The sequence below is a fragment of the Pipistrellus hanaki genome (genome assembly GCF_964339955.1).
Source record: "Pipistrellus hanaki genome assembly, chromosome: 13".
In the NCBI taxonomy this organism is placed as follows: Eukaryota; Metazoa; Chordata; class Mammalia; order Chiroptera; family Vespertilionidae; genus Pipistrellus; species Pipistrellus hanaki.
Window position 1 is genome coordinate 33,608,142 of NC_140515.1, and position 27,310 is coordinate 33,635,451.

A 27,310-nucleotide genomic window follows, 5' to 3' on the forward strand; every position below is an offset into this window, starting at 1 on the left:
CACTCTCCCCCACGTCACCCCTGGGGATTGAGCCTGCAGCCTGGGCATATGACCGGACCAGGAATCAAACTGTGACCTCCTGGTTCATAGGTCGAAGCTCAGCCACAGAGCCATGCCAGCTGGGACCCACTGTAGAAGGATCTTAAAAGAACTTAGCCACGGAATCCCTGACAGGACAGGTGATGGGCAGATGCGGAAAGATTGCAAGTGGAGCCGCTGGTGAGGAGGCTGATGCAAGCATTCAGGTGACTCTGGGTCTGACTTGGGTCTAGAAATTGTGGTGGAGAAAAATGCTTCTGATTGGTATATTTACATTTAGTAGTATTCTTTATTGATACAGTGAGTCAATAAGCCCAACACGATTGAATAACGACTAAGTATAAATGCACTCTACTCACCTTTTTTGAGAATTCATTGTGTTAGCCTTTGCTCTTTTGTGTATCCTTATGGACTCATGACTTTTCCAGTTTATTGTCAGTTGATGTCAGCCAAGATTCTCCTTTGGGATGCTCCTTTTAGATTCTCCTTTTGGGGTTTTTGTTCATTGGACCCTGACGGCAGGACTAAGAAAGCTGGGCTTGATCCAGGGTTCAGATCTTCTGGGTTGAGCAATAGCAAGGACTGCAACACATGGTCAGTCTTCATTGTCATCCTATTGGAATTTCTACTTGTGCCCCGTTTTACTGTGACAATGTCCCAGAAGGGAGGAAAGGAGGCCTGGGGTGTCAGGACATAGTGCTCTAGGGGAGAGAAGGATGTAACCAGCTACAGAGAAGGCAGCCCCTCTGGGAGCTAGCTTAATGTCTGGTGTGTTTGGGCTTCAGTGAATGTATTTTGGGGACCTGAGAAAACAACAGAATAATCAAGAGAACTTTTCTGTATACCCACATATGCCAGCAAGAATGGATGGGCCTTGGGACAACTGTGAGAGAGACTCAAGCAAAGGGAAGTCATGGGTCATTTCTGAGTTCTGGACTTGGGCAGGTACAGAGGGACAGTGGCCAGAGTGGAGAGGCTGGGAAGAGGGAAGAAGGAATGGGGTGATCAGTGAAGTAGAATAGTTTTTATTTTTGCAAACGGAAAGTATGTCTCCAGTGTAAGCCAAGTATGAAATTTACAAACACTCTTCATGAAAGAGTCAAACAACACAAAAGCATACAAAATAGTACAAAGGAAAAGATCTTCAAGTATCTCATCCTCCTAGAGAGATCCCATCCTTTGATCACTTGAAACCCCACCAGGTGGAGAGAGGGTTGTAGGCCTCTGTCTTGCAAGGGAAACACCTGGTTCGAGGCAGTTAGATGGTCCCCAATGGGCTGGCTGGAAGGGGACCAGGAAGTGGGCATGGAGACAAACCACTCAGAAGCTCCAGAGCTGTTAGGGGTGGGGGCTAAGAAGGGAGAGGCACAGGCCTTGCCCATCAATCACTTTGCCAAAAACAAACTTCCCCTCTCCATCCGTTCTCTGACCCTCTTTTCCTCTCCTAGTGAAGGAAACAGGCCTCTTAAGGAAAAGAGATCCCCAAAGGGATTTCCTGTGGAGGGAGGCCTCCAGGAAGACCCAGGCGCACCCTGACCAGGGGAGGCTTTGGCCAGCTGCCTCAGTTGGAGTTCTCATGTGACCAGAGGCTGCCCCCTTATTCTTCTCCTGCCCCATCCCTGACCTGGGGTTGCCTCTATACCTCCTGACCTCAGTGGTCCCTCTGGACTTAAGGTCCTTGGTGTATCTAGAAACCCTAAAGATCACGTTTTTAGAAGAAAGAAACCAAAATGATTACCCAAGGTGACCCTTTCTACTTTTAGTTCTATACTTTACTCCATAGGAAAAAAGGAACATAGCAAATATCACACTCACTGACGTCCTTCTGCATTGTCATCTCATCATACACATACATGTTAGCTGCTGTCCTCAGTGTGCACACACTATTTACCGTGTATAGTATTTCATGGACTCACAGCATTCCTGCATGTCCCAGTTTCACTGTAGGGCAGGCTGAACCTTTCACCTCTGCACAGGCATTGGCTTAAATGGAAACCAACACCATTGTACCCATCGTTCCTTTCCTTTTCAAGGTTTCCTCTAGGAAAGTGGGATCTCCAAACCCACTTGGTGTATCGAGTCTCTGATCACACCTGTTATACTTTTACATACTGCTCTTCAGAAGAGCCGAACCAATTGCAATGTACAGCGTCACCAATTTCCCTATAGCTCTGCCAGTGCTGGATATATGTATATATGGTACAACAGTGGTATAGTTAATCCACCCATTCCATAGGTGAGAAAACTGAGAGCCGGAGAGACCAAGTCACTTTCCCAAGGGTCATTCAGCTAGTGGATGGCAGGTAGATCCAATTCTGCAGGCACATCTGCCCCCACTCAGTGCTTTGTCTGTCAAACCACACTCTGCCTCTGACAGTTGCTTCTAAAAATGGACACAGAAGGCTTTTCCGACTTCTCTTGTCCTCGGAGGAAAACAAAAACACAGAAGCACAGCCTTTGCCCCTGTGTCATGCAGACCAGGTTTCTTAGCTTCATCTGGGCCCTTCGCCAAGCCTCCTGCGTCAGGTCCTGAAGAGCTCCTCAGAAGGCAGCACGGTCGTGGCACAGGCTTCCACCTCTTCCCTCCTGCAGCTGATTAACTTCTGCGGTGAATTGGTGATTTTCTGAAAAGTAATTCCCATTAATATTTATTAGATGAAGAGTAGTACTAACATGGTAGTTGGAACACTATCACAGAAATCCCAATTATTTGGTTAATTAACTTTTAAATAGAAAAAGGCCCCAAAACAATTCTAACTCCTAGACCAGGGCCTTCCAGCATTTACAGAGATGTCTCCCAGTCCACTGAGCAGCAGATCTGCTGGGATCCAGCTTCATCAGTGCTCCTCTCTCTGGGACCCTGCCTTATAAAAGCCCAGAATGTAATTCTGGTAAAATAAATAAATAAATAAATAAATAAATAAATAAATAAATAAATGTCTAATTTTATTCTACCAGAGAGCTCTGAAAATAACGACCTGGTCTGAGATGCTCTACATACAGCACCTAGCAGAGTACCCAGTCCAGAGATGGCACTCCTGAAACACAAGTCCATTTCCTACTCATATTTCATGTTCTCCCAGGGACCCCAAAACATAATCAAAACCAGTTGTAAAAATGCAGGTACCAACTTTTCAGAGGGACACTCCCCAGCCATTGCTAACCTGCACACCTCCACCAGGTTCACAAGGTCCCTCTGTAGCTATCTCCCTCGGCCCTCCCCTTCATCCCTCCGAAGAGAGGCTTGTGAGCACAGATAAGCAGGCGCGGTGGTTTCCTCCACCTCCGTCCCCAGGAGACAGTCAGTTGGCCTTGATCCTTGTCTGTAAAGAGGCAGCTTCAGGGGATCTCACTCTTAGTGTCTCGGGCAGATCCTGGGAAAGGACAAGGCCCACACGGGGCTCCCTGAGCAGGGCTGCCTTTGTGGAGGCCACCACCAGTTCCCAGCCGCTGGCCCAGTTAGATTCTCAGGACCCTGGCTACCTAGATCTGCAGTGTTATACTTGATTATGTTTTAAATTCTGGAGCAGCACTGTCCAATAGGAATATCATGTGAGCTACAAATGAAATTTAAAATTCTCTAGTAGCACACTTTTAAAAAGTAAAAAGAAACAGGCAAAGTTAAAAGTAATACTATAGTTTATTTAAAATAAATATCATTTCAACATGTAACTAATATAAAAATATCAATAAAATATTTCATATTCTTTTTTTAATGGCTCTTCAAAACCCAATTGTGTTTTACACTGAGTGGCCAGATTATTATGATCTCTGAACACATAATAATCTGGCCACTCAGTGTATATCATATATAATAAAAGGCTAATATGCAAATTGTCCCCTTGACCAGGAGTTCGACCAGCAGGCAAGCCGGCCAACCACCCATGTCGTCTCCCAGGCCAGGCTGGCTGGACCCCACCCATGCACAAATTCATGCATGGGCCTCTAAGATACACACACACACACACACACACACACACACACACACTGAGTGGCCAGTTTATTATGCATTCAGAGATCATAATAATCTGGCCACTCAGTATATATTTACAGCACATCTCACTTAAGACTAGCCACATTTCAAGTGCTCAACAGTCACATATGGCGAGTGGCTACTGTACTGGAGAGTATAGTTCTGGAACATTAAAGTAAAACAGCACAACCAATCCCAGAATTTCAGAAGGTGCAAAACTGTTGTCCCACAGGTTAGAACAAACTTTCAAACAAGGTTCAGCTGACATCAGTTTGAATTTGTTTTCAAAGTTTAAAAATCAGAAGATTTCTAATTAAAGTCTAGATTTTTGTTTCTTTGTTTCTCACTTAAAACCTGAAGATTTTGTAACACTGGCTCATGTGCATTCCCTCTTGGCAGCAACCTGCTGGCACTGAGGAGCAGCTGTCCTGTTTAGTCGGAACGTGTTTGCCATGGTCCCCACCATCTGATCCTATTGAATTACAGTCATTGCACCGCACACTATTTTATTTTTTTTATTTATTTATTTATTTTTGGTACCTATCTTAGTCCCAGAGGCATCTGATCTCAGAAACTCTATTTTCTATGAAGCACACAAAGTCATACTTGGGATGGTCTATTGAAGAATGACTAACTTGGGGCCATCTTTAGGAGGCCACATTACAGTGGAATGCGACAGCAAGAAGAGAGAATAAAGTGAGTCATTCTCACTTTGGCACCAAAGTCTCCATATTCATGAAGCAATTATGGATGAAAGACAAAGAAAAGAAATTATATTTTTAGATATGGAATATATACTTAGAAGTCTTAATATAATTTTCCTTGCATATGTGTTTCTTGCTTCAAAATGTTACTTGGTGATATCAACTAGAATGCAAAGACATTCCTAATGGTATATTTCAGAGTGCAATCATCACCAACTATAAAATTAAGATGTGGACATGAAATATTTAGTCCAAACAGATAAACAAACACTCACAAACTCAAAAGGGCTTTTTTCTTCTTTTTTTTTAGTTTCATTCTTTTTTTTCAATAGGGCTCTTTAAAGAGTTGTCAAGGATTTCCACTTGGTAATTTTCCATGGTTTAATTGGAAAGATGTGTGGATTTTGCAAAGATGGCTGGAAGTTGCTTTGAATAGTTTGAAAGTTTGAGAGATTATCTATAACTAATGCAAATGTTGAAGTGCAGCTAGACTATACCAAAGTCTAGGCTGAGAGGTAGGGAGATGGCGGTGGTGATGAACAGCTCCAGAATCTGTTTGGGATTTAATGGATGCTAGTGACCTACTTCTCACACAGCACTATAGGAAATGCATATACTCAGATAAATTTTCCACTTAAAAAACCCTAGGGAGAAACAGTAAAAATTAAAAGTCTCTTGGAACAGAATGCATGCAGGAACAGACGCTGAAATGATGTAGAAAGGAAAGGAGAACAGAGAAGCAAAAGTTAGTCCAAGGCAGTGATATCTACCTCCCATGGGTGAAAGTGGTCATACTCTCATAGACTGTCCTTGCCTCTGGTTTTATCCACGTTGTTTGGGTTTCTCCAAAAGCTATTTGTAGGGTGTGGCTCACAATGCATTAGGATTATTAGGACTTCTTGTCATTTGAGGGCTTTTCATGTGCATCTGAAATTCTATAAGGAACTGGCCCTTTACATGGTTCTTCCTCTGACTCTTTTCTCCGTGCTCACTAACAAGACACTGGGTTCTGGAAGGATTCTAGTGCCCCTGATCCTACGGAGGAAACTGCTGGGCTCATGAATGTAGCAGGGGTCCTCAAACTTTTTAAAGTGGGGGCCAGATCACGGTCCCTCAGAGAGGGCCGGACTATATGAACTACTAATTCCTACTGTAACACCTCGGCTGCGCTCACTGCCCAAAAAACCTGGCGGGCCGGATCAGACTCCTCTGCAGGCCGCATGCGGCCCGCGGGCCGTAGTTTGAAGACCCCTGATAGGGCCAGAAGAGGAGTAGTGAGAGAGGGAGTTAGAAATAGAATGGCCTGAGAGTAGAGGGTAAGCATGGGCAAGAGTGGAAAGGAAAACCATAAGGGGTGACTGCTTGATGGAATGCAACTGAGAAAGGCTGAACTGTTCGCCACGTCTGGGGAAGAAGAGCTACTGGGCCTCCCCGAGCCAGCAACGCTCCCCTGCCATTTTCATCATTTTGGATTGGTTCAGGCTCGCCGCTTTCACTGCAGGAACCTCTGCTACTTATGCCAGAGGAGCACCAAGCAAGCCAATCTCCTTCAGATAACACCTTCAAAAACTGATCAAAATAGAAAACCAGCTTCCAGAGTCACTGGAGAGCAACCGTAAGTTGACACTTGGAAGAAGAGAATGTCACTGGGCGAGTTTCCCTTTTTTTAAAAGTTCCTTGTCTGAGGGTAGGTCTCTCTTGGTGCCATGAACAATGACAGTCTTACGGGCTTGAAGAAACAGAAAACAGGTAATGGGTGCAAACACAAAAGTCAGAAAGTGAGAGGACCAGGGTTAAGTGTTAATGGACTAAACATTCCAATTAAATGGCAGAGCTTGTTGGGATGTTTTGGTGTTTTTGTGTGTGTGTGTGTTTTCAAAAGGCTAACTATATGCTACTATTAGAGACACACTTTATAGGTGAGAACAGAGATAAGTTTAAAGTAGAATCTGAAAAGAAGATAAAACATACAAACAATAAGCCAAAGTAACGGCTATATTGATAACAAAATAATGAGTATTGCCAGAGAAAAAGAGGGACATTTCATGATGATAAAAGGCCCAATTACTCAAGAAGATATATCAACCATAAATATCCAAGCTCCTAAAACAGAGCTTCAAAATACATGAAGGAAAAACTGACAATAAAAGGACAGACACCACCACACTCATAGAGATTTTGTGTATCTCTCTCAATTACTAATAGAACTGTACAAAAGTGTGAACAGTATCATCCAACATTTTGACCCAATTGATATTTATAAAACACTACACCAACCACTGCAGAATACACATCCTTTTACACTCCAGGAAGCAGTGAGCCGAGCTCCCCCAAAACCACGCCCTCCTCCCCTCCCCCTTGCCCAACCTCCCCCTCCTCCCCCCCCCCCCCCACCCACCCAAGTTCTTCCTAAAGGGATTGAGGCCTGCCCTGCCTCCCGTGTTTGATACACCACATTGCCTTTACCTTCATGGTTAGCAGTAAACCATTTAGCAAACCATTCAGACTGGGCTGGAGGAGGCCTGGTGAAAAGCACACTGCTAAACTTTATGAAAAGGGGGAAATGAAAGGAGTCAATACTCTATATGTGAAGCCTTAGAACAGTGCCTGGTGCTTAACCCTGTGCTAATCTCCGCTAAAGAGATACCTGCCTGGAAGTGCTGGAGAGAGAAGGAGAACAGCTTCAGGTAGCAGGGTGGAGGGGTGTCCTGAAGACTGCATCAGGAGAACAGTTCCTCCTGCATGGGGAGAGTACGGCCCTCCCTCTCAGGGCCATGCAGCTGTCACAAAAGTGACTGCTGCCAGAGCAGAACTACAGGAATGTGTAGCTGGAAGGCAGTTCCAGCTCCAGTTGCCTCTGAGGAGCTGGCTGCTAATCCTCCTCCCAGGAGAGAGCTGTGAGAAGAACTCTCTGAGGTGATAGGATGGGTTTGATTTTGCTGTTTTGTTTTGGCTCTGTGTTGCTTTGCGTGTTGAGGTCTGGCGGATGGGCCCAGGAGCCAGCCAGATGGAACATGGGAGTTGGGGGTAGGGGGTTGGGGAAGGGGGTTGGGGGAAGGAGGCTACTGGAGGCCTGCTTTTGCTTCTGCCAATCCTGGCATGGGCACACAGGTCTACCCACCCTGGAGAGCCTCAGACCTGTGGGCCAGGAGCGAGATAAGAATCCTGGGCTGGCAAGGAGCTGAGAAAACAGATGGAGATCCTAACCTTTGGGGCAGGTCCAGATTGTTCCTGGCCTGCAGCCAAAGCAAAGCACAATCTAGGCCTCCCACACTCACACCCACGCACTTCACCCTGAGAACCAACGAGGCTCTTGGCAGGTGAACTGAATATGTTGTGTTGGAACAAGTTACTGGATGCAGCTGCTGTTAGAATCATGGGAAGGGGCCAAGAACCCTCGGCAGACCAGCCTGGAAGGGTTAGGCTGTGCGTGACTCCTGAGCTACCGAGCACCATAGCTGTGCTACATACACCCCTGCTCGCTGGGCCATGCCAGGTCCTGGGGGCCAGCAGGAGTGGCCTGACTGAGGAGGGTCCCCACTCCCCAGAGAAGGGAGGATTCTCTAGCCCAGGGGTCTTCAAACTACAGCCCGCGGGCCACATGCGGCCCGCAGAGGAGTCTGATCCGGCCCGCCAGGTTTTTTGGGCAGTGAGCGCAGCCGAGGTGTTACAGTAGGAATTAGTAGTTCATATAGTCTGGCCCTCCAGCTCTCTGAGGGACCGTGATCTGGCCCCCACTTTAAAAAGTTTGAGGACCCCTGCTCTAGCCCCTCTGATTAGAAGTGAAGTCCTGTGCATGCTCTTCTGCCCTCTTGGCGCCAATTCTTGTCAACCAGGAAACGTGTGCCCGTGCCCAAACTACAGCCCAAACTACATCTGGTCAGTGTCGTGCTGAGAAGAAAACAGAACACTTACCAAAGTGTCGGGGAGCACCACCCCGGGGCAACAGGAGTATCGGAGCAGCCGGCCCATCTTCCAGATGGAGAGCGGCACAACCACAAAGATCAGCATGAAGCCAACAAATGCAAACAGGGCCAGCGCCAGCGGGAGGGTCTCTCCTGGAAACGCAAAGACAGGAACAGGCTTAGGAGACACAGTGAGGATGACATCTCCCATCTGGGGCCTCCCTCACATTCCTGGAGCTGGCTCTGCACATGGCCAAGACAGCAGATGCCAACATCCTGAGATGGCTTGTATGCCCTAGTGACTGAAATTACCACCAGTAAAACCATTTTTCTAGAATTCAGATCGAGGCTTGGTTTCCAGAAAGCCCCAGGGAAGATTAAAATCATTTTCTTGGGGAAAGGGAGGAGCATCAACTGTTAAACCACTGGCTGTGCTAGCATGTTCAGGACCTTGGGGCCATGGCCAGGACGACAGGCAGAGTGCCAGGCCGCCGGCAGGAGGAAAGGGTGGGGGGTGCTGAAAAAGAACAGCACAGAAAGGAACTAGGCAGTAGGTGGTAAAGTGTTTCACAATTTGCTCTTGGCATTGGTTCATCCTTGGGAGGAAAATACTGAGTTCAGAAAACAGTCACATGATAACTAGGATACATCAAGCCCCTACAATGGTTAAGTGACTTATCCCAGGTCACAAAGGTAGGGCTGGCTCTGAAGCCTGCATGCATCCTAACTAAGTAAATGGGTAAGAAAGGACCAAGTGGGAGATCTGAAGATGCAGAAAATTACATGTGCAATTTTCCATCATGTAACTGGAGGCAACTCATGTAGCCCCTCTAGGCTGCACTGCTCACCTCTAGTGGGAAAGGTGGCACAGCCACAGAGGCTGCAGAGAAGCTGGTGGCCTCGCATGTGTGGCTAGGGGCACTGGACTTTGTTTCAGTGCGTTTGGAAAACATTTTGGCAGTATACATCAAGAGATACACACATGTTCACACCCTTTCATCCACTCCTCTGAGTACATTCCAAAACCATGATCCCAAGAAAGGAAACAATGATTGCAGAAAGCAGTTCACAGCAACATCTGGATTAGAGCATCGGCCTCATAACCAGTCTCCCTCTGCCCAACACTTCCAGAGGGAGTGCATTTTCTTCATTGCTCACAAGGGAAGCTATCTCATTTGTTTGCTTGTCTGTAGCCATCTCTCTAACTAGAAGGTAGGGATATCCCTGCTGTACCCCAGGGACTAGACCAGCAAGAGGCACATTGTCAGTGCTCAATAGTCACTGAATGAATCAATCAATCATTCAAAATCATCATCTTCAAAAGCAAATGGAAATGACCTAAGACATAGAAATGACTTAGATATCTAAGTAGGATATTATTTAATTTATTATGGGACATTAGCATGGGAGGTTAGGAATTCCTCTATTAAAATGAGAATAGCCTTAGCTGATTTGTCTCAGTGGATAGAGCATTGGCCTGCAGACTGAAGTGTCCTGGGTTCGATTCCAGTCAAGTGCACATGCCCGGGTTGCAGGCTTGATCCCCAGTAGAGGGTGAGCAGGAGGCAGCCAATTAATGATTCCTACTCATCAATGATGTTTCTATTTCTCTCTCTCTCTCTCTCTTCCTCTCTGAAATCAATAAAAATATTTTTTAAATGAGAATTAGGACATATACAAGCTTGTTCACTACAGCATGATTTGTAGTGGCAAAGATTGAAAGCACAGAATATACCTATCATCAGAGGAATAAGTACATATATTTTGGCACGTATATATTGGCTTATTCTGCGTCTTCTTTGCAAATGAGGTAGAAACATGTGTACTGACATGAAAAGATGTTCACAATACACTACAGCAAAGAAGCAAGAAACTGAACAGTAAGTACAATTGTGCCATTAGCGCCTGTGAGTACCGGTATCATGCAGTAACTTGCAGATTAAATGCTAAACTTGCCAAAATAAACATTCTCAGTGGAAAACATGTACCTCTTACTTTATATACTTCTGTGTTGTTTCAATTTTTAACAAGCTTGACTTACATGGTTTTAAAAAGTAGTATAAAATGACAATCAGAAAATCCATTTGGGAAACATGATGAATATTTGTGAAAAAGCAGGCACAAAGCCTATGTGCAATCCAACATGTGTCCACATGTGGGCAATGATGGAAGGACGACACCCTTCTGGAGGGCAATTTGGGAACAGCAGTTAAAATCCAGTCTACCAGTAAGATGATCTATGTACAAGGTAACTAGTTAAAGCATTGCCAGCAATAGCAAAATATTACAGGGGGCGGGGAGAAATGAAATGCCATTCAATATGGAGCTGGTTAAATTAGTTATATATACACAAAATGGAATGCTACATAGCCATAAAGAAAGATACAGTTCTGTGTAGATATAGAAAATCTGTAAGATATATAAAGTGGAAAAGACAAGATTCAGAATAACAAATAGAGTATACTACCATTTGTGCTAAAAGGAAAGGTAGGAAGGGGAGCCTCCATGTGTATCTTATATTTTTTTAAACTAAATGTGCAAAATATTTTTTAAAAGACTAAAAAGTTATATACAAATATGTCACTAGTGGTGTTTTAGTGGCAGAATTGTGGGCTGTGGGGTTTTGTTTCTTTTCCATGGGTTTTTAAACATTGAGCGGTTTTAGACCATAAAAAAATGTCAAGGGAAAAAATGTATGTCAAACATGGAGTCTACAGACTTCCCATAGGCCCCTCCTAGCTGAAAGCGGCTGTGATGAGCTGTCTCCTCAGAGGACTGACTCTCAGCCCTGACTGCCTCTCCTGCCACCCGCCTCTGATTCAGCAGTAATCAGCCTTGCAATATATGGCCTCAGGCCTAGGGACCTTTCAGGGGAAAGAAAGTTCCAGACAGTGGCTCAAGGGACCGCCACCCAGCCCCAGACTGGACTCTCGCCTGTAGGGGAATTGGAGTGAAGCACACCTTTACCATAGGAACCCATCCAGCCTCAGAAAGCAGGTCAGTGAGGCCACGGGAGACTGAGAACCAAAGAAACCCAGTAGGCAGGGAGGGGGCTGTCACCTGTGCAGGACCCCAGGGAACAAACAGGCTATCCTTACCTTGCACCTTGACACATTCTGCCTGGCTGAAGGCGCTGTGCCTCCCGATGGCCCTCACGAACGTCTGGGCCTTCACACAGTACACAGCCGCTGGCTCCATGGTTTCCAGGTGCACTGGAATGCCGCTGCTCTTCACTATTTTCACATGTTCCTTTAGGACAGTGGTCGGCAAACTCATTAGTCAACAGAGCTAAATATCAACAGCACAACGATTGAAATTTCTTTTAAGAGCCAAAATTTTTAAACTTAAACTTGTTTTAATGCCACTTCTTCAAAATAGACTTGCCTAGGCTGTGGTAGTTTGCGGAAGAGCCACACTCAAGAAGCCAAAGAGCCACATGTGGTTCGCGAGCCGCAGTTTACCGACCTTGGCTTTAGGAGACCAAAAACCAGTTACACACTGAGGGAAGCAAGACAAGAAAGAGAGAGAAGAGCCAGGGAAGGAAAGCTGCAGCTATCTCCTTTCCAAGCTGCACACAGAATGTTCCATCATTCATTCATTCATTCATACATACATATCTGTTTATTATTATACATGGAATATGTACCAAACACTGTTGTAGGCAATGGAACATAGCATTGAACAAAACAAAGTCCCTGCTGTCCTGAAGCTTACGTGGGAAAAGACAGACAATGTGTACTATTTATCAGGTGGTAATCAGGAAAAAAAATGAAGCAGGGCAAGAAGGTAGAGTGATAAGGAGGCACCAAAAAGAATGGTTGGGGAAGATCTCTCCAACAGGATAACGTGGACAGAGAAGTGGAAGTCGGAAATACTATAGGACTGAGTTGGGGGGATAAGTGCGCATGAGCAATGGAACCAATGGGCTGTGCCTCCTCACCCATCCACCCATCCACCCATCTGTTAATTCATCTATACATCCTTTCACCTCTACCCACCCCTTGTGGCCTGTGCTCCATGTCTGATCCTGTGGAGGCTTGTTTGGACCGTGCTTAGATGACTCAGGGTACATAACCCTCTCTCAGCATGGCCCTTCCAGTTACTATGGATGGAAAGAGGCTCCATCCAAAGAATCTGAGGGAGGAGCTGCGTGTGCCCTCCTGCCCAGGCCCTGACCTGTCCCCTTTCCCCCACTCCATCTGCTTGGCTGGCAATGCAATGCCCATTCTACCTACCCATACCTTCCAGGGGAAACTATCCAAACTGTAGTCCCTGTTGAGTGGGCACAGAGGCATATGCCCTTCTTCCCCAAACACTGTTATGTGGTCAGAGGTACCCTTAGTCTAAGAAGGATCCTCCATCAAAGGCCAGGCAGCAACCTGCGACTCCTAAGCTTGGCCTGATAAGATAAGCAGGACCAATCAGATTTCCTCCCTTGGGAATTGGTCTTGAGAATAATTGGAGATAGAAACAGGGACTGAGGGGAGAGGACACAGTGATGGGGAGGGATTAGGCCTGAGAGGCCTTGAGGGATGGTGAGGCACAGCCACAGGAATGTGTAGGAAGGACTGACAAGGAATCAGGGCCTGGGAGTAAGCTGGAGAGAAGGCCACAGAAAGAGTGCAATAGAGAGGACCCACCAGAGGGAAGCAGGGACTCCACAGGCAAGGGTCCTTGGGTAAGGGAGGCTGTGCTGCCACCCAGCTCTGGGCCAGCTCTGTTCATAGATTCTATCAGAACCCCTTATTGCACCATAATAATCCTTATGATAAAGTCTACATTTGTCTGTGCTGACTGCTGTAGGCCATGTCACCCTATCAGCTTGGACAAAACTTCCACAGGTCTGACTGTCCTCTAGTTCCTTCTCAAGTCCAACCCCTTCTGCTGCTGTGGCTGCTGCTGTTTGACCATTCCCTCTGGGAGAGCTGACCTTCTACCCATCCCAGCCTGCAGCAGCCATTCCACAGGGAAGGGAAGCACCCCATTTAGGCATCCTGTGTGACCCACTGGCTCATAATTAGGCAGGGTTATCCAGGAGCCAGGTCCTGGCTCTTTGCCCTGACTTCTGCACCCTGCCCAGATACACACCCGCAAGAGGCTTGTGCCAGCCTCATGCATTTTTTAAATCTTCTGGCTGATCTGGAACTCCCTGTTCTGCAGTATCTAAACATGCCAGGGAGAATGGCTGAGAAGACAAGCTGATGAGAGGGGATGCCAGGGGAGAAAATATATTGAAAAAGTACTGTGAATCCAACTATGTTAGAGTTTGTAACAAGGAGGCAGCCCTCATACTTCAGTAAAACCGGCCTGAGAAAGCTCCCAAGGCCTGGGATGGAGCCAAGGCCTGGGTTGGAACCAATGCAGTTCTCTGAGGAGGAGGCTATTGGGATTGTCAGCCTACTCCCATCTCTCTTCTTTCCCACGCTTCACTCAGCCTGGCCACCCCATACAATGAGCACTTGCAGGGCCAGCTTTTCTCAATCACCTCTCAGAGGTCTGTGATGCCTTCTCCAAAGTCTGACTCAAAAGGTCAAGGCCAGAAGTCTTACCTTAACACCGGGCTCCCTCCTCCAGTAGGCCACGAGGAACTCAAACAGGGGTCCCAGGTCTTCCAGCTTAACCACCAGGTGGAAGCCATCCTTGGTGACCTCCATTCCAGGTGGGGTTAGAATGGCTGTTGGTAAGAAAAGAAAAGAATCAAAACCAGTCCCGGACAGCACTGATTTCTGTTGTGGGAAACCATGACCAGTCATTGGTAGAAACATGCTAGGCTCCTGGGATGGGGAGGGGTTGGCTGTAACTTCACAGCATGCAGAAACATGTCTAACTAATATCCTCCTGCACTCAGCAGGTGCTGAGTCAATGTTTTTTGAATCATGAGCTCGTTTTTAAAACTGCCGAAGATCGCTACGATTCCCATGGATCAGTGATATGTTTGATATTTCAAACATCAGCAAATCAGCAGCCTGTGAATGGGTTGGCCATTCTGTCCTCAGCCCAAGTATTCTTTATCTCATATCCTTAATGGAGGATGCCGGAAAACCAGAGGGTTTTACAAATTCCAATAACCAACTCTAGAAATTGCTGGATCCCAAACAGATTGGCCAGCAGTCCCCATGGATATTTTCCCATCAGCAGACTGAGAACAGAAGGGCCTACCAGGCAGTCTCTTGTCCCTGGCTAGTGATGATGGAGCCATACTTGCCTCTCAGATCCAGACACTGCGGGAACAGAAGGGCACACTGATTGTTGGCCTCGGCTTGAGAAATAGAGCATAATCTGAGCTAAATCCCCCTGCACTAGGGTCAGTGGACACTGAAAAGAAAGTCATTTCCTGCAGGGAGTTTTCAGAGAGCAAAGCATTTCCTGGCATTTGAAAAACTGCCCGGACAGGGGACAGAAGGACTTGGGAAGTCAGGGACCAACTATGCAAAGCATACCCACCCAGTTCAGAGGCTTCAGATGAGCACACAGTACCACCAGTACTACCTCTGAAACACCTCTAGGAGGACGAGAGATGTTTGACTACTTCAGTTTTAGGTCAAGCATGATTAAAATCCCCTGATCTCCATCCTTATTGAGAATAGAATTGGGAAAATTCTCATTTCAGTTCAGAGAATATTTTGACAGTGTTGGAGCAGGAACCTTTGTCCTGTGCACTCTACAAACTCATCTAATCCATCCAGCAAACTTAAGAAAGTAAACACTACTCCGGTTCTACAGATGATGTAATTGAGCCTCAGAGATGTTAAGTGACTTGCCCAAAGTCACACAGTTAGCAGCCAGAATTTGAGGCTGTGTCTTTTCCAGGTACCCTGTACTCGTGGATCTCAACTCTGGCTGGGCATGAGAATAACCTGGGGAAAATGTTAAACTCCCAGTGAACAGGATGCACATAGATTATCTAAATCAGACTCTGGGGATGGGCCCCAGACATAAGTGGTTCTAAAGTTCCCTTGTGATTAAGAACCTCTGCTCTCAAAAAGGCTTCCCTGTAAGGCTAGGAGATCTTGGTCAGGGCAGCCTTAAAAACAAGACTTTTCATATGTTTGGGAAGAAGTCAGAGTGGCATTTTGCAGAGACAAAAGAACAGACTTAATGCCCTTAAGTGCCACAATTTCATGCCAGCTCTGTAGCTAACTCCACCTGCCCAGGGGTCACACAGGATCACATCTTCCACCTTCTGGTGCAGCTACACAGACTCCTGTTCCTCCTCCACCTGCAGCAAAACTTTTTCCTGTTTGTAATGCTCTTCTCAAGCAATGTTACTGCGAAAACCCCCATCCACATAGTTTTATAGCTACTTCTTTATCTTCCTCTGGCCCATGCCTTCATTTCCAACAACAGCTGCCAGCCCCCAGCAGTGGTCTCGGCTGGAGCCCCTTGCTCCCAGGAGCCAGAGGGAGGTGGTTTGGGTGATACCCGGGCACTGTGGATAGAGGTAAAGCTGCTCCACCCTCCAGTGTCCCCCAGCCCCTCCTGGGGCTGGCACTGGGGTCCCATTGCTTCCACTATATCCTCCTAGTGCCTGGGCAGAAGAGCTCACATTCTGCACCAAAATTCCTATTGAGAACATATTCCCATGGTTCCACTCCTGCCCCCACCTTTTCCTTCCTCTACTCTACAGCTCTCAAGTGGGGCATGTCCAGGACAATAATAATACTTAACAATAGCTGAGTACTATAACAGGACAGCACTGCAATGAGTATTTATGTATTTCATTTTGTATAGTTCCCTCAACTATGCTTTGAGGCAAACTGTTGCCCTTCTTATAGATGAGGAGGCAGGGAGGGACCCAATTACCAATGGTTGAGATGGGACTTGATCCACATTCATCTGACTCTAGAAGGCTATTTCCCCTTCAAATCAATCTTCACCTTCTCAGCCAGCTTGGGCTCCCCCCACCACCAGCCCCACCTTCTAAACCCTCCTGACTTCTCCCCAATCTCATACTCCCCAGGAACCTTTGACTCATCCACTACTGTCCATATTGTTCTTAACCTCCTTTGTCCTCACTCACAGCATCTGCCATATCAATAAAACAGAGTTCACCAAAGGCCTTTCCCTGCCTCTCCTGCAGCTCCAAGCAGGACACATTATCGCCCGACTTGTCTCAGAGGAGGATCTGCCTTGCTCCTTCCTACCTCCACTCAATCCTCCACCCAGCAGCCTAACCACACCCACACCATTCCATAGAGCCACTTTCTCAAGGACCTAGTTAGGGGCCTCCTTCAAGCCAATCAGCAGTTCTTCTGTTCTCCTATCCATGACCCTCTACCTGCCCAGCTACCTACTGATGCTCTCCCTTCACCTTCGTTTTAAAGTCTGAGGTTTCCCAGAATCCTGTTCTGAGTTGTCTTTGTCCTCAAATCATATCCCTGAATAATTGCATCTGCTCCCAAGACATGAGCTATTAATGTTGTGCTATGGGTCTGTCCTTAACCTGTCACAGCCCCAGAGCCCGATTTCCAGCTGCCCATCAGATATCTTGGCATGCTATCTTGTAGGAATCTCTATCACAAAGAGCCCAAAGCCAGAAGTATCACCTATTTCTCAAGAGTAGTTTTCCCTCCTGGGTTCTCTGACTTGGATGACATTCTCACCAACCCCATTTGGAAGCTGGACACCATTGTTGTCTCTTCCAATGATTAGGCCCCAAGCTGTCCTATCTCAGCCCTGTCTCAAATTTGTTCTCTTTTCCCCATCCCTTTCCCCACTCCCGGGATCAGGACCCAATTTGGCTCAGCTCAAGTGTTACCATCCCCTCCTGACTCTTGCCCTGCCCTGCATGCTTGTCCTACTCCAATTCCCTTTCACACAGCAGCCAGTAACTGTGAGACAAACATGGCCTAGACCATCTTCCCCGCCCCCCCCCCCCCCCCCCATGATTTCCCTCTACTGATTTGGTCAACTTTACGTCAAAATCTTTCACCATGCCGAAACCAGTTTGGCTCAGTGGTAGACCGTCGGTCTGCGGACTGAAAGATCCCAGGTTTGATTCCGGTCAGGGGCATGTCCTTTGGTTGAGGGCACATCCCCGGTAGGGGGTGTGCAAGAGGCAGCTGGTCGATGTTTCTCTCCCATCGACGTTTCTAGCTCTCTATCTCTCTCCCTTCCTCTCTGTAAAAAATCAATAAAATATATTTTAAAAAAGAAATCTTTCACCATGTGACCAGCTGCTTCCTTACCACTGGCTATTCAGTCCTTGCTCTTGCTGTTTCTAAACACACACACCCATTTACACATTGGCTATTGTTTGTGCTCTGTCATATTTGGCCACCTATCTATATTCTCCCCTTACTTCTTTCTCAATCATTTGCCAAGTACTGTTGCTACAGAAAAGTTATTATTTCCCAGTGACCATAGAAGGGCAACTATTTCTGGTGGCTCTGCTAAATATATAGATCCTATTGTGCAAGGAAAAGCTGCTCACACAGGCAATATGGGGTTAATGAGGCACCAGATGGGAATCACTAGATGATCTATTGAGGCACTGTCAGCGTGGAAAGAAGCAATCCTAACCCCATCTCCCCACTTCTAGAGCAGCTAGCTCTCCTTCCAGCTTCGCAATGTCAGTGTTCCCCACACCTGCAGACCCTGACAGAGATAGAGAATGACTTCCAAAGCCTCTTTCAAAATAAGAAAGAGGGCATGTGGGAAGCAGTTGGCATATTTTTAAATGAACCAGTTAAGTTGTTTGTGTTCATAATACTCCGGCTTTGCAAGACTAATTTGATGCTAAAAAAAAAAAAATCCTGAAAAACTCAGAGAACATGGTTTCTGAAGGGGAAGGCTGGTGGCGGTGGGGGAGTAAAGAGAGAAGTATCTTACTTGAGTTTCGATTAAAGGGTGGCTTCAGGATGCTCCAGGCTGAAGTGTGTGAGCTTAGGATGGCCCTGACACGGAGGTTATATGGCACGGTGGCAGTGATGTCATCGGTGATGTCACATTCAGGAACTGTGGTAGGTGAGCACCTGCTGCTGGGGATCCAGATGTGGCTCATGAACAGGCTCTCATACTCTCTAGCCAAAGAGAGGAAGGCACAGTGTCACACCGGCTTCTCCCACCCAGGCTCAACGATGTTGCAAGTAACTGCCTCATTCACCTGCTTTTCATGGGTCAGCAAAATAAGCATTTGCTCCAAACTCTAGTTCCTTCACCCTCCTCCCTGACCAATCAACCATTCTTCCTTACTCCTTTTATGACCAGACAAAGGAAACCTAGGCACAAATCCCAATGTGTCCAGGTCTCTCCATCTCCACAGGTCACCACCCCAATCACAGCCACTGTCATCCTTTGCCTTGCTATGGTCTCCTGATTTTCCAGCTTCCACTCCCACTATTCTTCAAACCATTCATCACTCAGCAAATCATGATATTTCTATCCTTAATGGCTTCCAAAACACTTGGAATGGAATCCAAACTCTTTCCCATGGCTTCCAAGACCCTCTGGCCTCTCTCCCACTTCACCCCTACACATGCTCTCTCCTCTACCCTGGCCTCCTTGCTGAGCTCTTTTAACCTTAGGACCTCTAAGCAGCTGTTTGCTGTGTCCCAAATGCTCTGTCTCTGCTGTTCACATTGGCTGGCTCCTCTTATTCTTCAGAAATAGACTTAAATATCACTCCCCAGACAGGCCTTCCCTGACCACCCAATGAAAAGGAGCCGCAGAGTTGACTGTCTTTTGCATCAGCCTTTTAGCTTCCTCCCAGCACTGATTGCTATCTGAAATTCCCTGTAGAACTTTCTGTGATGATGGAAAGGTTCTATATTGGTGTCATTCAATATGTGGCTATTAGGAATTTGAAATGTGACTAGTGTGTCTTGGAAACAGACATTGTCATTTAATTTAAACAGCTCTCTGTGTCTAGTGGCTACCACACTGGACAGTGCAGACCTAGGTATTTGTTTCCTTTACCTTTTTACTTGCTGTCTCCTTTACATGCAGGCTCCCTATATCCCGAAACCTGGTCAACTGTACCCTGACTAGTATTTATTGTTAATGAAATATATTGAGCACCTCTGTGTCCCTGTCACTCCTCAATAGCTCCAAGGGCCTGAACACTTGCAGAGGAGCAAAGCCTGCTTGGCCCCCGGGCAGCTGACCTTTAGGATCACAATTTCTTTTGGCTCATAGACAGGAAAACTGAGATCTCCCCACCACCAAAGGATCTGAGTCTCCAGGGACCTCTCCAGCTGAAGTCAGAGTCAAACTCAAGATTTTCTAAAGCGTTAGACAGTTGACTCACCATTGAAAAAAAGCTCTACCAAAATGTGTTTATACACTTTTGGGTTTCCAGACAATTCATTATCAAACCCACAGAACAATTTCCCTTGTTTCTTCAACTCTCCCAATGCCTATGCACACAGAGGCAGCAGGTCACTGGAGATAATCTATCTCTGGGCTCACAAAGATTCCTTGGGTTCTGGAATAAAGGCTGTGCCTCCAGCAATCGACTATTGTCCAAGGGAGAACAACTAAGAAACACACACACACACACACACACACACACACTCATTTAAAAAAAAAACTCACCCCTGGTACTCAACAGAATAGTAGATTGTTTCTCCACCCATGATCACTGGGCTCCATGTCAAGAGATGCTTCATGTTGGTTGACTGTATAGAGAGGTTCTGAGGGGCAGGCAGAAGCGCAACTTCATCTAGAACCAAGGCAGATAGACATGCTGACAGGTGGGCTCATATTGGGGGAATGCCACAGCTTTAAATTAGTTCCTAATGAGACTGCATATGTCTATGAACCAGAAACACCTCTAATTTCATCATACTTGTATAAATGCTAAATTAATAGTCACAATGGCTAATATGATTGAGCACTTACCATATTCTACTTAGACAATGTGCTAGATTATTACATGATTATCGTATTTAATCCTCATGACCATACTGGGAGGTAAGGACTATTAGTTTTTCCTAGATGCAGGCCTTGACTCTGTCACTTGCCATGTGACTCTAAGCAAGGCGAATAAATCTAAGCCCTCCATGCCTACATGGCAAACCCATGCAGGCTCCTGCCAGCTCCTCAGCACCTCCCTCTCCTGCTACTGCCATCCAAGGGACATGCTTATGCCTCCCCCAAAAGGCTGAATTAAGCATCAGCTCCCAGCTGGAAAGTGCAGGCTGGTCTGCTGTAGAGGGAGTTTAATCCAGATAAGAACCAAGCCAGCCGAAACCGGTTTGGCTCAATGGATAGAGCGTCGGCTTAGGGACTGAAAGGTCCCAGGTTCAATTCCGGTCAAGGGCATGTACCTTGGTTGCAGGCATATTCCTGGTGGGGGGTGTGCAAGAGGCAGCTGATCGATGACTCTCTCTCATCGATGTTTCTAACTCTCTATCTCTCTCCCTTCCTCTCTGTACAAAATCAATAAACATATATTAAAAAAAAAAAGAACCAAGCCAGCTCTGAGACTCCACCTCAGGCAGACTGCAGACCTCTGAGCCAGCCTGGGACACAAGCATCTGCTTGCACAGGTGTGTGTGGTGTGCCCAAGAATGCATACAGTTTGCACACAGAATGAAACAAGGCCTATGACGCTGAACATGCACTCATAACAACTTTGGGCAGCCCTAGGGCTCATCCTGTGTGAACCCAGGGTGCAGTGTGGCTTCTCTGCTGTGGTCCTTCTCTTCCCAGATTCAAACGTTCTTCTTTTAATGCTAACACCTGCCTCCCCTTGCTGTGACAGTTGCAATGATAACATCGAGAACACGGTAGGGCCCAGGGCCCTTGCACAGGACTTTTCATCTGGGTGTCTGTCTCGAGATTGGCACCTGTTGTTACCAAGCCTCATGACCACGAGGGGATGAGGGTTGCTAGGGACACCCTGCATGGTTTCCCTGCTTCTTTTGTAATGTAGGGCCCTGCTGATGCACCTCCAACCCACCCTCAGCTTCCATGGCCTGCCCCGTGAGGAAACACCTGGGGTATCCACAAGGGAGGCTTCCTGTCCTCCCACCCCTAACCTTGGAATCACCCAGCGGTTGAAAAGAAAAGGGCCAGCTGCAGTGAGGTGGCACAGAAGGGCGGGGCTTGGTCCTTTCTGACATCCTTCCTCTGGTAAAGTAACAAAACATTTTTCTAGTCAGCTATGTGGGGAATGTAAGGCTACAGTTCATAATTTAATAGCTCTGAAATTGAAATCTCTGGGGGCCAGATGGTTTCACTGGAAAATAATACCAAATATGTTTTTAAATTAACACTAATTTTAAACAATCTCTTCCATGAAGTAAAAGAGGAAAAAACACTTTCCAATTTATTTTGGTATTAGGATAATATTTATCAGTACTACCCTGATACCAAAATCAGACAAAGATAGTAGTATATATTTTAAAAATCACACAAAAAAACTACAGACCAATATATCTCATGCACTTAGATGCAAATGTTGTCAACAAAATATTAGCAACCTAAATACAAGAATTAAAAAAAGGATTAGATACTGTGACCAAGTGAGATTTATTCCAGGTATGCAAGACTGGTTCAACATTTGAAAATCAATTAATATAATCCACCATATCAACAAGCTAAAGAAGAAAAATCATAGTCATGTCAATTGACACATAAAAAGCATTTATAAAATTCAATGATACAGAGATAAATCTCTTCAAGTTAAGAACAACAGGGGATTATCATCCCTGAGGTAAAATGAAAACTGCTGTTTCTTTCTGAGTCCTACAGACAACATCTTCAATATCCTTATACTATCTGTAAAGAGTATTGCCAATTTCATTGTTTTGCTCATGTTTGCAGCACACACACATGGGGTGTGAGATGGAAAAACTGTAATGCCCATGAACTACTGATTCCAGGAGACATTTAAAAAGGTATTGTAGAAAGTGTCATGGCATTGCTAGAACACTAAAAAGGAAATGAAGTACAAGGAACCATATTTCAGCTTAGACTCTAAGTTGAAAGTGACTCTTTCCACCTACAAAAGGTTTTAAAATTCCCTTTAATTGTTAGAGAAGGCTGATTGAGGACTTGGGAACTCAAGGGAGAAAGAGAGAACTGTTATCCGTAAAGCATTCTCATTAATGTGAAATGTCATCAATCAGCAAGGACCAATATCTATTGAAGTCAAATCTCTGAAGAAACCAGTTAATGAAGACTACTGAATGTAAATGGTCAAATGCAAAAATAAAAAATATATACTCAAGGGGAAAGAGAAACTTTGAAGCAGAGACAGGAAAAACACATTGGCCACAGTGAAGAGTGTGGAAAATCTAAATTTCCTCAGCCACACTGAATGAGGGTTCTCACCAGAGCGAGAGAACAATCCTAAAACCCCCTGTATAATATTTTTATTCCTTGTGAATGTTTGTGGTTTTATTACTACAGAGAATTGTATTATTCTCCTTCTAGTAGGTACCTCAAGAAGGTCCACTGGATGGACGCTCTATTTCCAATAGAGACTTGAACTGGGTGGCTGTGACCTGTTAAGATTCTGGTGCTCAGAAACTTTGATTTGCTCACGCAAAACCAGCTAACCAACATCTTTCCCATAGTGCTGCATTCACAACGCTGATCCGCTGGTATCTCTCTCTCTCTCTCTCTCTCTCTCTCTCTCTCTCTCATTTTCTATTGTTATTGTAACAAATTGCTACAAATTTAACATTAAAACAACACATTTATTATCTTACATTTCTATAGGTGAGAAGTCTGACACTGGTTTCACTGGGCTAAAATCAAGGTATTGATAGAACTGTGTTCCTTCTGGACACTCTAGCAAAGAATCTGTCTCCTGTTTCCTTGCCATCCTTAGTTTCTAGTGGCCACCTGCATTCCTTGCTCATGGCTCCTTCCTCAATCTTCAAAGACAACAATAGCTGGTTGATTCTATTTCATACTTAAAATTTCTCCTGCCTCTTCTTCTGTCCTCCCATCTCTCTCTGTCACTGCAGCTAGGAAAGGTTCTCGGACATCATCTTTTAAAACATATTTTTATTGATTTCAGAGAGGAAAGAGAGAGGGATAGAAACATGGATGATGAGAGAGAATCACTAATTGGCTGCCTTTTGCATGCCCCTGATTAGGATCAAGCCCACAACTGAGGCATGTGCCCTGAGCAGAATTGAAACGTGACCTCCTGATTCATAGGTCAATGCTCAAACCATCAGGCAGTTCTCAGTTTTTAAGGGTTCATGTAATTAGTGTGGGCCCACCTTGATTATCCATGATAATATTCCAATCTCAAGTTCCCATAACATTAATCACAACCTTTTATTTTCCAAGGGACTAGTGTGTGGACATCTTTAGGGGACCATTATTCTGTCCACTGCATGGCCCTTGCACTGCGGGGGTATTGGCTCTATGAACTGACACTATGCCCTAAAATGTCTCCCTCAAATATATTGAATTATTTCAAGAGAATTGCCTTGTGTACCACCAGAAAAAGAAAAGAGCAAGACTGACCTAGAACTTGGCTGCTAAACTGGCTGCTGGCATCACATCCCAGCTTCAAAAAGTACACAAACAAACTCATGCCCAGAATAGTAGTAGATTACTTCATGCTTTTAAGGTACAGTCGTAAGATCGGCAGCATCACATTCCCCAGGAGTTTATTAGAAAGGCAGGCTCTGAGGCTGCCCCCTATATCCAGTTGAACCAGAATTTGCATTTTAACAAGAGTTCCCAGGGAATTCGTATGCATATTAAACCTGGTCTTTCCCCTTCTCCTTTGGCCTCCTCATCTTCTCTTTTGGGCTTGTGGAGGAATGTTTCCATGACAACTGGTTTGTCCCACCAGCTAATCAACCAATCTACTATTATAACTAACCAATCAGCCAATACACTTAGCCTACGCTACAGACTGGGGACACAAGGAAAGATGCCCAGGCCCTGTCCTCAGATCAATGGGGAAAACAGAACACACCAAAGCAGAGTAAAAGAGGTCAGGTAAAGGAGAGAGAAATTTAGGAGGAGTCTGTAGGAAGAGGGAGCCATTTGATGCTAGGAGAATGGGATCAGGATGGGGAAAGGAAATAGAGATGGTGCTTCCAGTGGAAAACTACACCAGTAAAGAGTAGGGGGAGGAAATGAGGATTGATATGCCAACTCTGAAGACAGCAGCCACCTGTGGTCCATATTTGTTTTCAAGGAGATGTGAGCAATAGGATCAGGGCATGAATATACTGGATCATAAGACAAACAGCAGAATTGAACACCATGTGCTGAGCAATTGGGAACTTTGAAGGTTTTTAAACTAAGAAGGGACACCATAAACTTGATGTCTAAACCAGTTCTAAACATTTGCAAATCACCTCAGCACTGATTTGTTGCCTGGTTTAAACTAAATATTGTTATTAGTAGAATAATTACTTCTCAGTGTTAAAATAATAAAAATGAAAAAGACAAAAAATACGAAAGGTTCCCCCTGATACTACACAGTGCCCAGTAAGTACGTTGGAGTATTAAAATTAGACATTTTTCTTAAATGCAACTTGACATGATTAGACATCAAAGACTACAGAGCTATGATTTTGGAATAATAAAGCATGTAGCTACAAGTATGCAGGAGTGGAGCAGAGAAAATTATGTAATGTTACTGGAAGTGAAAGTGCCTCAAACCAATTTTTTTTTTTTTTTTTTTTTTTTTTTTTTTAATGCTATGGAGTACCTACTTGCTACCTTTTCTGCGGTGACCAGGACAAATCCAATTTTAACAAGTTTTGTACTCATTATTAAGGTTGAAAATTGTGTCTTTTTATTCATATGTATTTTGTTAGAATCTTTATTCTCTTTTTTGTCTCTACAGTTAACATCTCTGAGGTACACATAAAGACTGAGATAACCATGCTTTTAAAACCAGATAATGAGATAAATAATAAAATGCATGGAGCTCTGCTAACCTTAAGACTATTTGTTTTGATGCTTTATCTTTCTAGATTATTCTGTGGGCATTAAGAGAGAGATTTCCAAAGAGAATGCGGGATTTTTCTTCTCTTTAGGATATGGGGATGGAGGCTTAGGAGGTGAGCAAACTTATTGAAAACAGACTTAAGATGGTATATGTATATAATGCAACCCAAACCCTGGGAAAGTATCTTTTACCTTCTTAATCTACATTCAATTCCCAGTCTATTAGCTGTATTCTAATTCATACTTACCTATGAGCAAACATGGAATCAAAGTGTAGAAAAGCCACATGATAAGACTTGCCGAGATTTCTTCTAGAATCTTCGTGAGGGACCGTGTTTGGCAGACTCAGTTTGACCTGGAACATTGTTTCCTTCCACAATGCGACATCCTGTCCACCCCAGCCATCCTTGCTTCAGAAATCAGATGTTGGAGCTGAGGTCTCAGATGTTGTGCCGCCTGAATCGTTCCGGAAAGTGGAGCCGGCCCAGACAGCTCAGAAGGGGCGGGCTGTAGAGCACCCTCCTGTCTGCCCAAACCCAGATATTGATTGCATCAGGGGGAGTGGCTTGCAGAGTTCCAGAGAAAAAGTAACTCTGAGAGCCTGAGAACCTGCCTGGGGAAGATACCTGGACAACAGGCTCTGTGCTGGGGGACCCTGGATGGCCCTAGAACCCCATTGGAATGAGCAGGCAGGAGTATTTTACCCTGTCATCAATTAGTTGTTCTCTTCCACGTCTTCATCTTGAGTTCATTCAAGCAATCAAGCTGGGTATTGATTCGTTCTTTTTGCTAATACATATCCACTTCAGAACAAAGTAGAGACGTTTTGGGGGAAAAAAAGAATGTTTTAATACCTTTTAAAAAGTCAGAAGTGAAGAAGAATATAGTTTCATATTCACTCACATTTTTAAAAAGAAAACCTGGAAGGAGATACAAAAACTAACAAGATTGATTACCTTGGAACAGAGGAAGTGGGGACTGGGAAGATGGAGAAAAATGGGAAGAGACTCTGCAAAGTATCTTTTTTTGTATTTGTTTTGGGCTTTAAATTTTTTTATTGTGGTAAAATACACATAACATAAAATTTACCATCTGAACATTTTTAAATGTACAGGTCAATGGTATTAAATGCATTCACATTGTTGTGCAACCCTTAAGCTTGTAAAACAAACTCTATAGCCATTAAACAATAACTCCCCATTCTCTCCTTCCCTCTGCCCCTGGCAGCCACCATTCTTTTTGTTGCTATGAACTTGACTACACTAAGTACCTCATAGAAGTGGAATTATACAGTATTTGTCTTCTGTGACTCACTTATTTCACTTAGCATGTCCTAAAGGTTTAGCCATGTTGTAGCACTTTGCAGACTTTCCTTCCTTTTTAAGGCTAAATAATATTTCACTGATGTATATACCACTCTTTGCTCATCTACACATCCATCAATGAACAGTCGGGTTGTTTCCATGATTTAGCTATTGTGACCAAGGCTGCTATGAACACGATGTTCAAATATCTCTTTGGGACCCTGCTTTCAATTATTTTGGGTGCTATATATTTTTATACTATTTGATTGCTGAACCATGTGAATGTGTTATTGAAAAATGAAAAACAATTTTAAATGTTGGAAGAAAACCTTATTTCAGGATTTGGCTCCCTAAAATGCCAGATTTTAAAGGACACTAAACACCTTATATGTGCCAATTAATTAGTGAAAAGAACATGAGCTTTGGAGTACAACAGATTGTGGTTCCAGTTTAAGAACTGATTTGCAATATCCCCTTGAGAAATGAATAATTTATTTATTCAACAAA

General features: G+C 44.9%; 1 protein-coding gene across 1 annotated transcript in view; it reads right to left on the reverse strand.

Annotated features, from left to right (window-relative positions):
* Window positions 1-213: 213 nt before the first annotated feature.
* The window catches only part of IL20RB (interleukin 20 receptor subunit beta), a 36,253-nt gene continuing 9,156 nt past the window's right edge, over window positions 214-27,310 (reverse strand). The window contains 9 exon segments of the mRNA XM_084901802.1: window positions 214-268; window positions 399-2,663; window positions 8,632-8,774; window positions 11,720-11,870; window positions 14,171-14,295; window positions 18,453-18,643; window positions 20,157-20,283; window positions 25,748-25,823; window positions 25,825-26,302. Coding sequence (XP_084757928.1) covers window positions 2,562-2,663; window positions 8,632-8,774; window positions 11,720-11,870; window positions 14,171-14,295; window positions 18,453-18,643; window positions 20,157-20,283; window positions 25,748-25,823; window positions 25,825-25,863 — 954 coding nt within the window. The 5' untranslated portion in view covers window positions 25,864-26,302 and the 3' untranslated portion in view covers window positions 214-268; window positions 399-2,561.